This window comes from Triplophysa dalaica, chromosome 1 (assembly GCF_015846415.1).
Source record: "Triplophysa dalaica isolate WHDGS20190420 chromosome 1, ASM1584641v1, whole genome shotgun sequence".
Lineage (NCBI taxonomy): Eukaryota > Metazoa > Chordata > Actinopteri > Cypriniformes > Nemacheilidae > Triplophysa > Triplophysa dalaica.
Genome location: NC_079542.1, coordinates 5,592,378 through 5,610,358, shown reverse-complemented (window position 1 = coordinate 5,610,358; position 17,981 = coordinate 5,592,378). Strand labels below are relative to the sequence as shown.

At 39.6% G+C, this 17,981-nt stretch overlaps 1 protein-coding gene across 1 annotated transcript in view; it reads right to left on the bottom strand.

The window, feature by feature from the left end:
• The window catches only part of phlpp2 (PH domain and leucine rich repeat protein phosphatase 2), a 47,243-nt gene that overhangs the window by 4,184 nt on the left and 25,078 nt on the right, over window positions 1-17,981 (bottom strand). Inside the window, 14 exon segments of the mRNA XM_056747406.1 lie at window positions 1-1,125; window positions 1,234-1,465; window positions 2,121-2,315; window positions 2,930-3,043; window positions 3,206-3,336; window positions 4,358-4,520; window positions 4,614-4,814; window positions 5,997-6,152; window positions 7,008-7,103; window positions 8,835-8,895; window positions 9,170-9,372; window positions 11,125-11,355; window positions 13,878-14,024; window positions 17,002-17,156. Of these exon segments, the coding sequence (XP_056603384.1) occupies window positions 1-1,125; window positions 1,234-1,465; window positions 2,121-2,315; window positions 2,930-3,043; window positions 3,206-3,336; window positions 4,358-4,520; window positions 4,614-4,814; window positions 5,997-6,152; window positions 7,008-7,103; window positions 8,835-8,895; window positions 9,170-9,372; window positions 11,125-11,355; window positions 13,878-14,024; window positions 17,002-17,156 (3,210 nt within the window).

The window sequence follows — 17,981 nt, the reverse complement described above, 5'->3', positions numbered from 1 at the left end:
TCTCAGCTGTTCTCGTACATCTTGTTCCAGACTGGGCGGTACGATCAACTGATCTTCTGGGTCTTGTTGAGCTGGGGCGGCAAAATACCCTGATTTCTTTTTGGGAGCCTCGAGTGCTACTTCAATGATATTGTGACTGTCCTCCAGAGCCACTACGGAGCCATTGGATAGCTTTTTTCCAAAAAGGCTGGAGGTGGAGGGAGACTTCTTCAGGTCTGTAATCTCCCTCCCACACACAGCCAGCAGGCATCCGTTGGTCGCGGAAACCACCACGCTATTTTGGCGGCGCACTCTGCTTTTGGGAAAGTCCGAGCCCCGCAGGTCATGGCGGCCATCGAGGTCCTTGGATCTTTCCGACGGTCCGGAGCGCAGCTGAAAAGCACAACAGTGAATATCAACCTCGACTTCTAGCTTGCTCCCGTTCGAGATAACGCCCTCCAAGGGAGCTTCGTCGTCGCTGTCGAGTCCGTTGTCGGAGTGATTGCTGGAGAAAGTGGCGCTGGATGGTTGGCGCTGAAAGAGAGCCGGATGAGCCCCAGGCCCCAAGCTCGTCACTGGAACTACGTTACACGACGTAGCAGCGGGGTGCAAACTGCAGCGGCGTTCTGGGCGAGCAGTCGGACCTGAAGATGGGTGCTCATCTGATGCCGTGGACCCAGCCTCGCTGCCTACTTCCGAGGCGGACATTTCGCTGTTGAACTCTGACACAATGCCGCTGCTCGACGACGGGGTGGCGGGGTCTCCGGGGGATACTGTGATCGGTAAAGGCGTAGGAGCCGGTGGTCCTCGAGCTTCCGCAGTCAAGAGGGGAGGCTCGCACGTACAGCTGTCTTCCCCGATGTGCAATGCCACCACGACAGCTCCGACATTGTCCCGGCAGCCGTAGCTCTGTGCCAGCGTGCAGAGCTTTTTGGCAGCGGCGCGTGGGTCTCTGACGGCTAACACGGTGCTTACCGCCTCCTGGTAGGAAACCTTCTGGAAGAGAGCTTTGTTTCCTAGGATGAGGAACTCGTCTTGGGAACACAGAGGCTCCGTGTGCACACAGGGTTTGGGAAGCACCCAAGGAAAAAGGTAGGAACAGCCAAGTAACCGTGAGCAGCACGTCACGCCGCTCACCTTGTTATCCTACAGATAAGAACATAAAGCTCATGAGCAAAGCTAACCAGTTTAAGGTGGGTTTTCCAGCAAAGCCAGAAATCAGATAAAGCATCAGATATTCAACATAATCGATACCTCGGTAATGATAGCTTTAGCCAGTTTGACACGCTCCATCTCCTCAGAACACTGTTCTAGGCTGAAAACCTTGGAGAGGGCGAGAGGTTGCCCATCTCTACAAAGCACAGCCTGGCACGTGCCCACGTTGGCCACGGTGAGGCTGAAGTAGCTCCCGGGTTCAGATGACTCATGATGGATGTAGCAGAGCAAAGCAGAGGCACCTAGTTTTTGACCTGCCATGCCAAGTTTTCTGCAGAAATAAGAAAAATGAACTTTTTATTTGTTTAGCTATCCGGGCACATGTGGAATTAGTTGCTCATAACACTACTGATATTTTAAATAATTTTGCATAAAGATCATTTTGCAACACTGCAACGTGTCCTTTTTTTCGATGTTCTACGTTGCAGATTCATATCATTTATGGTTTTAAAATATTAAATGTGCAGTGGTGGCCCCAGATGAAAAATCAATGTACTCCTGTTTTTTATATTGTCAGTTTAACAATTTAAAGGTGCAATGTGGAGACTTCAGAGGTTGCAAATTGCAAGTAACAGTTCACTCCATGGCTCACCCATCCCTTTTGAAGCAGGGGATAACGTATTTACGAAACGCTCTCTGTAGAACGATAGTCCCTTTAGAGCTACTCTGGAAACAACATGGCAAAATTAATCTAGGGGACCCGCGGCGTATGTAGATAAAAATAGCTCAACCTAAGGTAATTAAAACATAACGCTTCATTATGTGAGGTCTTTATACACCTCTGAAGACATAGTTATGTATTTTATATTGCATTTCTGTCATTATCCTCCTTAATATCACACACAGCACCTTTAAAGCATATTATGTTTTTGATCTTTTCCCATTAATCAACACTTAGTCTGATTTTGATTAAATCCAAAACACACCTATGAGACGTAAGAAAAGTGCTGCACATGTATACACTGTCCACGCTGGAGTGCTGTATCTCTTCTGATAACACATCTCCCATGGTGCACTGCAGTAGCCTGGAAACTTCCTCATTACGGTCACCATCAAAAATCCCATAAGCTGCCTCTGTACTATCCCCAAAGCGATCCACGGCCAGCACAGACACACATAACCTAATAAGCACATAAAGAAAGCAAATACCCGATCGCAATAGATGAATTACTGTAAAATGTTTGTTTTCTAGATTACATTACAAGCACATTCAAATGGTAATGGATACGCAAATACAAACTCTCTCTGACAAACACACAAAAAGTGATCCCCGCAGCGAAGGAAGGGCAATAAGAAAGGATTGGACATTTGAACCCAGCTGCTTTGAAACCGTGGAGGTAATGACCTTCACAGGGGGTGCCGGGCACACGAAGGTCACATTAAACATGTAGAAACGTGTTTAAGCCTATGGGAAGCATTCGGCATTTAAAAACAAGATCCTTGTTTATTCTTACCTCTAGCTAACTGCAGCATCTATATGAAAATTGTCATTTTAAACCTGTATGACCTTCTATCTTCTTAAGAACACAAAAGAAGATATGTTGAAGAAAGTTGATAACAAGCAACTGTGTGCACACAAAACTACGGAGACATTTCTTAAAATATCTTCTTTAGTGTTCCACAGAAGAAAGAATCGTATACAGGTTTACAATGTCATGACGGTGAAAAATTATAATATTATATCTAGCACACACTTATTCTTTCTGAATCCGTCACGTCTGCAGACATTACTCACTTGTTCCTTTGACCGCACATCTCAGCGTAGCCATGATCCCACAGGGTGGACGTGCCCTGCACGTCTCCCGCAGTCACAGCTGGTTTCTGGTCCAGCTTCAAAGTACTTATGTGACTGGAATAGAGAGGACAGACAGGTGGACAGAGAGAGAAAACCGACACAAAAAGCAGTTAACCATCTGGGTCTGTCTGTACACGAACAGCTTATTAATATTTATCAGTTGGATAATGAGAGGAGACAGGTCTGGGGTGTGGAGCGCTGTTTGTCGTGTCTCACCTGAAGAGGTTAAGTGTTCTGTGCTCAAGTATTAGACTGCTGTTGCCCGTGAGGTCCAGCTCCTGTAGTGTGGAGGGCAGAGAGTCCGGCAACAGGATTTCCGTCTGGTCATTACAGCTCACGTCTACTAGCTACACACACAGAAAAACCAATATTGCGGGTAAACATCCAATACTTTTAGACGATATACACTTACAGTTTAAAAAAGATAAAAATTTAAGGGGTGTCCTGAGATCTTACATCATTTAGATGTTTGTAACTCGCATTTTGTAGTGCAACACAATTTTCTTAATTACAAATTATAGCACAACAATTTGATTAAAAACATTTTGATTGAATAATGAGTATTGTGCGATGCGCATTGGACACGAGGAAACACTTCAGTGTCACATTGATTCACTTATTTCTAGTGATTTAGATACAAGTCAATTTTTTAGATGTATATTCTTTATATCACTTATGACCTAAGTTTCATTGTTGTCCTTCTGAAACTTAGGATGAACAAATTCGTTTTTCAAAACAAGGGGAAAAACACTTAAGTTTTTGATATGATTAAATACTGTGTGGTCAAAGTTGACAAGCACTCTTTAATACTTTTTATTGGTTAAATATTTCCAAAACCCGGTGACAAACATAAAGTGTGAATACTAAGAATGATTTAAATATTCAAGCATAAAAATATCCATAAAAGTATCAAACATAAAATACAAATATTCAGGGTCACTTGACTGAAATGAGTACGTAACGTAACATTCTTTTCATCTAAAGACGTATGCTGAAATGTTTGAAAATGCAGACAAAAACGTAATTAATTTCTTTCATTAGACAACGGTTTTTACATGCATGACCTGGACTGAATAATGAAAAGCACAAAACAGCCAATTAGAGCCGAGAATAGATGCTTTACAATCTCTTTAAAAATAATATTGTGGTGAGATACTAAAAAGCTGCTTGATAAAACACTATTTTAAATATTTTACATTACAAATTCATCTAAACTTTCCGTAAGCCATAAAATAATAGTTATATATTGATATTACTGCATACATCTGACAACTGTCGATTGTTTTTGCTCCCAGAAACTACGGTGCCTGACTCTAAACAACCCTGCAATGTTTGTGCTCACATGTGGTCATCCTACGACACACTAACCTTGATCTCGGGCAGGTTAAGGACCTCAGGGAACACACTGATATGGTTGGAGTGGGCGATGAGGGTGTGTAGTCTCTTGCAGCTGGACACAGTGGAGGGAATCGCTTTCAACTTATTCCCACTCAGATTCAATTCCTCCAGCGCCTCCAGTTTACTGAGTTTACTACAAACATTCACAAACATAACACGTCGACTTCTAATCCGAAATCTCCGAAATTGATCTAGTTCACATTTTTACAAAGGCGCTGTTGGTTACCTGGCAGGGAAGGACAACAGCTGGTTATAGGCCATATGCAGGACCCGCAGGTTCTGGTGGCCCACCAGTAGAGCGGCACAGTTTTCATTCAGGTTGTTTCTTGTGAGATAGAGCTCCTGCAGTGTGCTTAGGCTCTCTTCTGATTGGCTGCTTGGTGGGATTGTCTCCAGTTCATTGGCAGACACATTCAGATACTTTAAACTATTAGAGAAGAAAAGATAAAGGCAAGTTCATTTGAAGGCATTCAATTAAAAATCTATTCTGAACTCGCAGCCATGATGCTTGGATGTTGTGGCTGGGGCCAGGGAATTGCCATGTGGTTGCAATCCCCAAGTCATCCCGAAGCTCCATCCCCAAGTCAAAAGATTCAGGCTTCCTTCTGCAGTTAAAAATGTTTGCCAGTTTAATCATGTAAAATTGTGAATCTAATTGCTCAGTAAAAGCAACCTCGACCCAGCAAGCCGATTGATGCGAGGCATCATTCATGTCTGTTGCAAAACCGGTGCAGGATAAACTACATTCCAAAGTTCGATACTAAACACATTTGCTTGAATCACAAGCTCTCAGAATTGGCAACAGAAGTAAAGTTTATATAAACACACCGACGTCAGTGCAGCTATATATGTCAAGCAATCCTCTATAAATACAGCAGATCTTTAATAGAGTAATTGATCATTTTCAATACAGTTACTTATTTTCAATGAGTAAACAAAAAATCTGTTATATGAACAAACATCTTGAAAAAACATCTTTGAAAAACCAAAGTCTCAGAGCGGCTGTGCATCGTTTAGCATTAGAGATGCTTAATGGCTGACGAGTAAATGAAGCCACAGGAAATGAAAGTGCACCGGGCTGTTTCGTCTCACTGAGTCCTCATCCTACAATGTCCAGAACATGTATAACCATATCAGTCATGTAAAATCCACCAACAAGCACATGCTTTTATCATTTGTATCACCATAGACGTTGTTTATGTGTCAGAATTGGCTGTGCATTTTTAGTAGGCAAATATATTGTCATGTTAAAAAAGTGTTATGTGTAAGTTAAGCAAAAACCCATACAGACTAATGATCACTAAAGAGATTCCAGAGTGTTCCAGAAAGAGAGAGAGAGAGACAGAGGAGAGAGAGACAGAGAGAGAGAGAGAGAGAGAGAGAGTGAGAGAGAGACAGAGAGAGAGAGAGAGAGAGAGAGACAGAGAGAGAGAGACAGCTGCACCTGTCACAAGCAGAAAGTGCAAGAAAATGAGAAAAACAGAGAAAGGAAGAGAGAAAAAGAGAGAGAGAGAGAGAGAGAGAGAGAGAGAGAGAGAGAGAGGAAAAGTACAGCATAGCTCGGAGAGTAAGAGGAGCGGAGAGAGTACAGAAGGAGGCAGTGACCTACTTTAAGGCCTTGTAGAAGAAGCTCTCTGGCAGCTCTTTCAACTTGTTGTGTTGCAGGTCGAGTGTTTCCAGCGGGATGTGGTCGAGCAGGTCAGACAGTCTCTCCAACCTATTGTTGCCGGCCAGCAGTTTACGCAGACTAAGGCTGCTCAGGAGTCTGAGAGAATGGTAGGAACGTGAAAGAATGAGCTGCTGTCCACATAGTGAGCAAAACACATCAGCAAATAAACCATCAATGCCCAGCCGACCTTAAATGAACAGCCAATAAAATAAAATAAATCATAATTTATTCACCCTCATGTCATTCAAAACGTATATGTGACTCTTTTTTCTGTGGAACACAAAAGAAGATATTTTGAGGAATGTCTCAGCGGTTTGTGTCTATATAGTGGAAGGCAATGGGGGCTAGTGTAGTTTGGTTACCAAAATTCTTCAAAAGGTGTTCTTTTGCATTGTGCATAGGAATGCAAGTTATCCACAGATAAAATAATAGAATACAGGTTTGGAACAACATAAGGTTGAGAACATAAAACAGAACTTCTACTTTCGTGTAAACCGTTCCTCTAAAATACCAACACATCATTTTCATGCAAAGCAAAGAGTGCAACACTCGCAGTCCCGACTGTGGCACAAACTTCACGTCCCACATTATCTCATTTGCGCACGGCTTTTAGCTCTTTCAAATGCAAATGACTGAATGTAAATGTGGAATTAGCCCAAAATGTCGCCGCTTTCATCCGCGCGACTTTAACATCACTTTGCTTTGAGATGCCAGAGCGTCTCATCAAGCTTGTGCTGATGAATGCTGTTGTGCATCTATTCACGTCGCGCCGACCGACCAGACAGACGGTTCAACTGACATCATTCATATCAAATGGGCAATTTGTTGAATAAATAAGTAGAAAATGCTGACATTAAGATTTTCAAATAAAAAGCAGGAGTACAGGCTCTTTTCTCAGTCTCGGCGGGAGACGAAGGTGCAGTTTACACACACACACGCAGACTCTCGCACCTGGCTGGCAGCTCAGACAGAAGATTATGGGAGACATCCAACACCTCGATCTTCCTGCTGTCACACACCCAGTCTGGCAGGTATTCCAGGACATTCCTGCAGGATCATCCAGGAGAAATCGGAATTAACTCAAGCCCATTTACATGAGAGTATAAGCATTGAACATTGAGCGTGTGCAGGGTAGAGGACACGCTGAGCCTCTTACTGTATAAATGAGCTAACGAACATGTGGACGTATTTTTATTTACACTGTTACGGTCAGTGTTGGAAAATATGTAAAAGTCATAAAAAATATATTAAAAATACAAAAAAATGACAAAATTTCAACATTAATAAAATAATTATAACAAATTATAGGTTCGAGTAAGGCATGAAAATAAGAGGGGTATGGTACGAAATGGAGAAAACACTAAACTTGGTTAGCGTGTTTATTTAACAAAATGTTGGGGCCAAAAAAGGAAAACTGCAACATATCAGGGAATATGGGCTATAGAAAAATGCTTAGAAAAACAAAAATAATAGAAATAAAGCATAGACTGACTTCAATTTTATCAGTTATATCAGTTAATATTTTGTTGATCCTCTCTCCTATGTACCTACGCAAAATATACAAAATGTTTAATATATCTGTATAATGTATATATACGGTATCATCGGACACATGCACATGGCCCAAAGGTCTGTTTATTGATCGCTCTGTCTAGTGGCTGATAATACAACAATTTATATAATTTTTTATTTTATTCAGGCATGCGTTTGTAACGTTTGTTTATGTCGTTGCTTTGAAAACGTCTATTTGATTAAAGGCCAAAGGCTTCATTTTTTCTAAAGATGGACATTACTTTCGGCCATGGCTGTAGATTTTTAACATGTGAATTTTAAAAGGGGTCTAATACGAATATTATCGTTTGTTTTAGATGTAATGGAATGTGTTTACACAATTTAAGGAAAAAACTGTGCATGTTTGTATCTCCCTTTTTTCTCCGCCTCTCTGAAACGCACAGATTTTTTAAAAAGCTCATCGCTCTGAAAAGCGAGGTGTGCTATGATTGGCTAGTTAACCAGTGCGTAGTGATTGGTCAAATATTGCAAGCGTTTGATGGAAATGTTACGCCTCTTACCATATTTGGTACATCTGGTTCATAAGCAATTGTACTGACAGGTACGCCCACCTTTCTTGCGTATACATTTGGGCGGTCTTAGTCAAATCAAACCACGAACTGACTTAGATTTGTGGGGGTGTGGTTACACAAGGCGTTTCAGGCAGGTCTGGCTGAGCATTCGCCTTTTAGAAAGAATGCATATTTTTTCCGTCTCTAATACATGTCTGGGTAAATTATAACACTACAAAGACACAGAAACACACGTATTCGCACAATTTGACCCCTTTAAACACGTTTCTAACTTAATTTTAAAATAGACAAAATTTAGATTCAATCCAGTTTTTACACCATTTTCGAAAATACAGTATGTTGTGACCATAAGTAACTTTAATAATGTAATAAAATGTTGTTCCCTTGAAGATAGCACTGTAATAGTTAAAATAGGTCATAACTAAGTAGTATTTCATATTACATTGCTTTCTTCAAGGGAACAAAATTTTATTACATTATTAAAGTTACTTAGTAATCTACCAAACCCAACACTGGTTACAGTGGACTAGTACCAATGCCATTAACATTATCATCTTAAAATTGCCATTGCATTCACATTAAATATGTTATGATTGGGTATTATTTGGATGGTTTGCACAACATTATCACTGGAAATATGGTTATGAAACGGTTTTGTGCTCAGTGGGAGTAAACACGTTAATATTTCACTTACCTTGATAGGTCCATGTGTGTTAGCTGGTTGGGAACAGGGTAGATGTTCACTGTGCTCAGACCTGTGGAAGATAACACTGTGACTTCTGTTCATGAGTACTGATTCATTATCTGTGTACAGACACTCGTTTCACATTCCCTACACTAAATTGCAGAGAAAATATTTTTAGCGGTCTTAGTAGCGGAAGAATAATCAAATTTGCCAAAATATTTAATAAACACTTTAACGGCGGGGGAAGCGTCTTCTGCTGGCATGGATTTAGGTCTTCTAAAAACCAGATTTTTTTCCAATTCACAACTGACTCTTTGTGTCCTGTTTACAGTGTTTTCACTTACGGTTGTTACTGGCGTGGAGTGTGCGGAGCATGAAGCCGCTGAGCGTGAGGGATCCCAGCTGGTTTCGCTGACAGTACAGGGTCTCCAGACTACAGGTCGGGCTCAGGTCTAAAGAGGTCAGCTGGTTATCTCTCAGGTCTAACTGGGTGAGATGTTTCACAGGCTCCAGGGTTTCGCTTTTAACACAGCGGAGGCCATTTAACCTACAAGATAAAACAATTTTCATGTCAGCCATAACAAATACTAAAGAGCATCCAAAGTAAAAAAAAATGTCTATATTTAGTTGTCCTTATGTCGTTGAAAGCCCTGGTCTTCATTGTTCTTCCAAAATAGGGATTTAAAAAAAAGTGTTGTTTTGTGTTTTTCATTTACAATGGAATACGACAGCCACTTCAAAAAGATGCATGTCGTGCAATAGATATTATTTATCCCGAAAGCATACAAATGGTTTAAGGGGCTGTCAAACGATTAATCGGGATCAATCCCATTCCAGAATAAAAGTTTGTGTTCACATAATAAGTACTGTGCATATTTTATTTTGTGTTTATAAAACGTACACATTCATGGATATATTTAAGAAAAATATAAACATTCATACTATATATAATTTAAATTGTTGGTAAATAAAAATAAATACATGTAAATATTTCCTTAATATGTATCCCGTGTATGTGTTTATAAATACAAAATTAACATGCGCAGTACACAGACATATATTATGTTAACACAAACTTTTATTCTGGATGCGATTAATCGATCGACGGCACTAGTGTTTACGTTGATTTGTCTTCCTAAACAACCATTGGAAAAGTGCTCTCTGATATAATGACACTTATTGATAGGGATGCATGCAGTTTGTATTTATTAACATGATCAGAAGACTTGATGTGACTGTACATTATTTTCAACACCTGTCAAATTAGTTTGATTGATTTAGATCTAGGAATTACTTGTCCTCCTTTAAAAATGCTAACGACCCACAACTGGGAGCGAGATCAGATAATAGTCTATGAGTTCTGTATCGTGTATTGCATCCAGAGAGGGAAAGAGCAGTGACCTTCACAACAGTTCATCTATGTTCCACTACATCTCCATCTGTTCAACAAAGACTATTAAACTAACAGTTTCCTGTTATGAAAGATGACAGAGTTCACTAATGACCATCACTGCTAAATGACAAGGACAAGGGTTCTGTTGCTCTAAGCCCCCCGTGAACTTATATTCCCCTTCACATATGCCGCTTGCACTCGGTGTGCCGATGACATCTGCGAATATGAGGAATATAGTGTGTCAAGGGTGGAATTATCGAGCAAAAAACTCAGTGTTAGACCACCCCCATCCATCGGTATCTCCTTCACCCCGCCGACACTGCCAAGAAGCATTTCAGCCCCTGTGTAAGTTCCCACGACGGCTCAGCTCTGCCTTATAAACCCGGCTGGATTTCTAATCCTCGGCAGGTGCAGCCAGTAACCAGAAAATCCGAAAAAACCTCACAGTCACGGACTGTGAACGATCGTAAAAACCTTCTTTGCTGTGTTAGCCACACAATCATACCAAATGCGTTTAAAACGTCATTCAAAGTCTGTAGATGACTGTGGAACACAAAAGAAGATATTTTGAGAAATGTCTCTGTGGTTTTGTGTCCATAGAACAGAAGTCAGTGGGGGCCAATGTTGTTTGGTTACCCATGTATCTATGTAAAAAATATCTTCTTTTACAAGGTTTGGAATGACATGAGGATGAGTTCACAATGAAAGAATTTTCATTTTGGCTATCCAGTGCTGTAGTCAATGATGTGATTTGCTGATAGGTGATCTTATTACGTTACCATTGAATACTCATCTTGCATTATGCATAAAGTCGGAGCAGTTATAACGTAAAGGTGACAGATAGAAAGATAGAATTAGGACAAAAATGAGGTGGACGGGGTGATAGAGATGTTTCTACCAGCTCACCGTAAGTCAATACTCTTAATGTGAGTCATTCGTAGCAGGCCGGACAGGTCCAGAGTCTCCACCCTGTTCCCAGCCATGGATAGCTTGTCCAGCACAGAGAGCCGCTCCAGCACTGCGGGTATTTGAGGGAAATCATTGAAGGAAAGTCCCAAGCTGCTGAGCTGCACGAGACTGCCCAACTCCTCTGGTAGAGAATCCAAGCGATTTCCATCCAGTGACAGAGTCTGTAAGCTGAATAGACAACAGTCCTTCATTCACCGACATAAATGTGTGCAGGTCCGTCGTAAACATAATAATAATGACTTTGTTGCTAATGCTTTAAACTGTGTACGGTGTAAACGCAAATGAAATAAAACAAATGTGCAATATGACAATAACAAAATAACTTCCGCACAGTTTATATCTGTAATCTTATCTTGTTGGCATTAGCATTTCTACGAATGACTGAGTTTTGCTTGTTGGTGATATTTCACTCGATGAGCTCCGATGAGAATTCAATTTCACCACACAAATGACTTTACTGTTGTTATATATACCCGTCTGCGTCCATTTATATATGATGATCCATCAAGTACTGATAAATGAGTGTTCCCCTTAGGACGGAGAGAGAGAGAGACTGTTCCACACGACTCTAGACGGTTTCATCGGACGCATACACCTAGTCCAAAGTTAACTTACGGTTTGTGTTTGGTTATAATTAGGGCTGTCAAACGATTAATCACGATTAATCGCATCCAGAATAAAAGTTTGTGTTAACATAATATATCTATGTACTGTGCATATTCATTTTGTATTTATAAATACAAACACATGTATTTATTTATATTTACCAGTAAAAGAAAAAAACTTAAATATGTGCATGGACGTGTGTGTTAGTAAATACAAAATTATTATGCACAGTACATAGATATATATTATGTAAACACAAACTTTTATTCTGGATGCGATTAATCGCAATTAATCATTTGACAGCCCTAGTTATAATATAACAATTTATATTAATATTTGATTGCATATCAACTGTATTGAATTAAAACTATTCAACTTGATTCGTAGCGGAGGTCTACCGGAAGTTAAGTTCTGGCCACATGACGTTAAAGTTGTTGGTTTAATACAGTGGTTCTCAACCAGGGGGGCACAGAGGTACTGCAGATGGGGCGCGACGGTTCCCCGAAACACCAACCTTTGGAACTCGATCACGAATACACGGAGCAACGCAATTGCAAATTGACGGAGTTGTGTCTGAAGCGGCCGCGCAGACTCATTGTAGGTCCTTCACAGTGCAATTTTTAGGCAAACGTCCACTCAGGAAGCAGCAACATTACCTCTACATTACCTTAAGAATAGGGATAGATCATAGAAGTATTTTTGTCTTTCAGAATAACTGCAAGTCTCTTTCTCTCTCTTCTCTCTCTCTCTCTTGATGAGTTCAGAGTGAGCATGAAGGGAGTGGCGTGTAAATAAAGTACCTTTTCATATATTTCTTAACTTGGACGGCTGTTTGCATTAGTGCAATGGCCACATTTGTATTATAAGCTGCGAATAACATAACTAACATATTTTACACATTATCTCATCTATCTTCAATGTACAGTATGGGGGGACGCCAATTCTTTAATAAATAAATGCAAATAGAAGCAATATTTTTATCTGAAATTTGGTAGAAATATTGTTCACAGAATGAAACAAAAAACAATAATTTTACCTAAACACTCACCAATAAATAGTAAATTCAGAAGAAAAAAAGGTATTTGAAATGGTCTCTTTAATTTTTTCCGTGGCTGTATAATCCCCAATTTACCCTGTCCATCCCACTGCAGGTGCTCCCTGTGTGCTCGGACCTCACCAAATATAAACTGGGCTGAGAACACAAAAACTAGGTTGATTTCTATGCTTGATTTAATCTAGTGGCATAATATGCATGGCTGAACCTCATACATTTTTCTGGCTTCATTTTACTTCGCTTGACAGGCTATTTGTTGTCGCACTTAAAAGTAGCTGACTGTAATCACTACAAACCAGAGAATATATAACAATCGTTCAAACCTGAGGATTATTGCGATTATCACTCGGGATCACATTCATTATCAGGCACATTTCCCCAAATGACTTTCAAGGCACGTATCTGCTTAATAAGCTCATCAAAAAAGGTTGTCAGCGATGATCCATCAAAGCAAGGAATGCAGATATGTGACCCTGGACAACAAAACCAGTCTTATGGGTCAATTGTGCGAAATTGAGATGTTTAATCTGAAAGTTAAATAAATAAGATTTCTCTTGATGTATGAGTTGTTAGAATAGGACTATATCTGGCTGAGATACAACTGTTTAAAACTCAGGAATCTGAGAGTGAAAAAATCTAAAATCGCCTCTGAAGTTGTTTATCAGGGCCACCATAGCAGGCCATACACTCACAAAAATAAAGTTTTTATATATTTAAGGTAGGAAATTTACAAAATATCTTCATGGAACATGATCTTTACTTAATAGCCTAATGATTTTTGGCATAAACAAAAAATAGATAATTTTGAACCATACAATGTATGTTTGTCTATTACTAAAAACGTTCCTGTGCTACTTAAGACTGGTTTTGTTATCCAGGGTCACATATGAGATAAATGATCAAGATTATGTTCAGGAATATACAGACATAACGAAAATAACAAACAACAGTGTATTCATTAAGGTCTGTTCAAAACATCAGCTGTAGAAGTGTATGTATGTTTTGTGACAGTAGTGTTATGTAAGCTGACCTCTGGAGGTTGCCGATGCGGTCTGGTAGACAACTTATGCCGTTGCAGGATAGATAGAGTTCAGTCAGCGTCTGGATCTCACACACCGAATCCGGGAATGTGCCCAACCCATTGTGAGAAAGATTTAAGCTCCTCAATTGTGCAAATCTGCGGAAATATCAGCGCTCTTAATGGACAAGAAGATGTGACTCCATCTTGAGACATAAGAAACACTAATGCATAATGGATTTCTAGAGATGCACTGAGAGAATAAGCAAGTGTTTAGATGAAGACAGAAGGAAAGAAAGAAGAAGAAAGAAAGGAAGAAGAAGGAAGGAAGAAGGAAGAAAGAAGGATGGAGGGAAGGATAGCAAGACAGCAAGATGGAAAGAAACAAAGAAAGAAAGGAAGGAAGGAAGGAAGGATGGAAGAAAGGATGGAAAGAAATGAAGGAAAGAAATAAGAAAAAAGGAAGGAAGAAAGAAGAAGAAAGAAAGAAAGAAAGAAAGAAAGAAAGATAGAAAGAAAGAAAAGAAAAAAGATAGAAAGAAAAAAGATAGAAAGAAAGAAAGAAAGAAAGACGAAAGAAAGAAAATAAGAAAAAAAGGAAGAAAAAAGAAAGAAAGAAAGAAAGAAAGAAAGAAAGGGAAACAAGTAAAGAAGGAAGGAAGGAAAGCAAGATAGAAAGAAAGAAGGAAAGAAGTAAAGAAGGAAGGAAGGAAAGCATGATAGAAAGAAAGAAAGAAAGAAAGAAGGAAAGAGAAAAAGAAAGATAGCAAGATAGAAAGAAAGAAAGAAAGAAAGAAAGAAAGAAAGAAGGAAAGAAAGAAAGATAGATAGATGGATAGACAGATAGATAGATAGATAGGATATTGCTAATTTGGTTATCACAGACTGAAAATGACAAAACAATAATATTAAATATTTTTATGTATGTAAATTCATACGTTCATGTTTTAGGCAATTCAATTTTGCCGGAATTTTATACAAAACGACCGTAAAAATCGCATCAATGATTGTAACTGTCCCATGCTGTACCAACTTCTAAGTTTCTTTCACAAACTTGAATCAGACCGAGTCACACCGGACGACTGTGCTGATCTCTCACGCCTAATTTCCCACACTCCTGTTTCCGGTCACTGGCTCAATGGCTTTTGTATTCTCTGTACCACGGGTAAATAATGCTGTCAGACGAGGCTCTTTCTGCGTTACTGCCAAAGACCTCTCATCCAGCCCAGAGCAACATCCTGACACCAGAGCAAGACAAAACCCTCTGCAAACCACAACGCCGGTTTTGGTTTGCCAGTGAAGGATGTCGAGAGGAGAGAAAGTAATGACAGACTCATAGAGGTGGCTAACTGACTCATGACATATGTGAGATCTTGGTGAAGCCAGCTCATCTTGTGCACATATACACACACACTTGTGCATGCATCATACCACCACAATCAGCCCACACATCCTGCAGCGCCAATCACACGCACAGATACTAAATATATATCACATTAGAGGTAAGGTGGGAGGGGAAAGGGAAGGGCAGAATGAGAAAAGAGCAAACATAGGTGAAATGCCTTGGCAAAACTACAAACCATGTAGATATCTGTCAGAAAAGGATGTCTGATATGTTTCCCCCAAAATAGAAAATAAACAGATTTTATCTGCATGAGGTGCTTGGGTGATGTTGATGCACTATGGAAAGATACTGTGACTCATGACATCACAACAGTAAATGCAAGTAACACATATCTTTAATGCTTGTTAACAGATCATAGTGTCCAATAAATATGCTTAGTTCTAATAAAATAACGTAAAATGCTTCACTTTAATAATGCAAAATATAGGCCCGGTTTCATAGACAAGGCTTAGCCTAAACCAGGACTATGCCTTAGCTAATTTAGGCTATAAATTGCTTTGATTAAAATGCCTTAGAAGAAACCATTACCGATGTGCATCTTGTGACAAAAAAATGGCACTGACATATTTTAAGATATGTCAGGGCAAGTTATTTTCAGTTAAGCCAGCTCAAAATACATTTTAGTCTGGGACTAGTCTTAAGCCTTGTCTGTGAAACCGGGGCATAATGTCTCTAAAGCAAGAATCCTGCACGTGGGGTGAACCGCTAATATTTGATGTCACCGGTGGAATAATTATTCACGTGATGGTCAGGAAGAAAACAGGCGCGGGCGGAATGTCACATCCCGCATTTAATCGCACCATTGTGCTTCCAGTCTCTTACCTGCATTACAGTACATTCGGCTTTGATGGCAGCTTAGCTATTAGCGTCTTGCAGAGTTTCAGGAGAGACAAACAACAGTGATCCAATATTGTTAGCTAGTAGCTATTAGCTTTGTTTGTTAGATAGGCATGTGGTGTTTAATGCAATTAATTGCAGAAAAAATAATACAAAGTAGTAATTGGCGCACACAAAACTGTTAAAATATCCCGTGCAGGACTCCCGTGTTCTAAAGTTCCTCGAAAGGTGCAGTTTGTTTGTTGTATTGGCGTGATCTAAACGAAAAGAGGAAGTCAGGATGTGGTATATTAAGTGGCTCCTTCCCCTTTTAAAATAGCCTATTGTGTTTAGTTCACCTCAGCCTAAAACTTGACAAGAAGCGAAGTACAGAATCATATCATAAAAATCGTTGAACTGTATTGGCTGTATCGTTGAACATTTTGTAAAGCTTATTTCTTCCAAATGTGAATTCTGATGTTTTATAGATAACTTTAAAGGTGCTCTGTGTCATTTTGTGGATGATAAACGGACAGAAATGCAATATAATATACACAAGTACGTCTTCAGAGGTGCCCTACTGCCCTACTGAGTGTATTTCAAAATTACGTCATCTCCTTCAGCAAACAAGTGAAAATGTGATGACATTTTTGTCCTGCTAGAGCTGGTGTAGTGCTTTGGAAGGTAGGGGTGGAGTGAGCCATTGGTTGCAATTTACAATCTCACCACTAGGTGCCACTAAAATACCCACATTGCTCCATTAAGGCATTACACTTAAAGCGAAAAAATGTCTCTGTCTAAAATGTGTGGATGCGTAGCTTCCTAGGTTTTTTCATTTCTTCTCAGTATTATGAAACAAGAGCTGCAAAGTTTGTGGTGATAGATGTGTATAAGATGTGAAATCATGGTGTTCACCTGTTGAAGTTGACTAGTCCTCCAGGACCCTCCAGTCTCATGAAGTTGTGCCGTAGGTTGAGATGCGTGATGTCCTGGCAGTAGAAAAGATACTCGGGCACTTCCTCCAGACTATAGCAGGATAAATCTACCAGGCTTATTGTCTGAGACACCACCTGCACACAACGCAAACATGAACCTCAATAGCATCTTCACCTAAAGGATAATGTACATCTACCCGGAATAATAAAGAAAACAAGGATGAACCATGGGAGTCTGTGCATTTCAGTGATTTTAAACAATGTTTTGAATTGTGAAACATTATTAGATCCATGAATCTACACATTTGCCGAACAGGGTATATAATGTATACAGTACATGCTTCCAAAACATAAAGAAAGTAAATGAAGATACAGAACAGAAATTCAGTTTATGGAAACTTGGCACGTATATTTTACATGTATTTACAAGTGCTTTTCACAATTTTGCAATGTTGCAAAGCAGTTTACAGAACAAAAAACTGTAGAACAATGGTAAAGACATACGAAAAAAGAAAAGAAGTCAAAAATTTAAAATTATGATTACAGAATACATGGTATTATTTACATTTTCCATAAGATGCACATTAGCAATACTATATGTATAAATATTTATTATCTCTTACGATATTCTCTCTTTTCCCCAAGATGCACATCAGTGTTGCACATATTATTATTGTTTGTTCAATTGTAATAATTGTATAATTTAATAAATGTCTGTGGGATTGTCGAAATTAACCGAACGCTGAACCCCACCAAATGCACACAAACTATCTCTTTCTCATTTATCATGCCACCCCACACAGCCCGCTACCCCAGGATGACCCTCTCACACAATTGTTCGTAAGAGGTTTTGCATTATTCAGCAAGTTTCTGATGGTCAGACCTCATTAGTCTCCAGAGACGTGGTCAGTGTTTGGAGTAAGACGATTAAGACAAATGAGGACTAACAGAGCACATAGA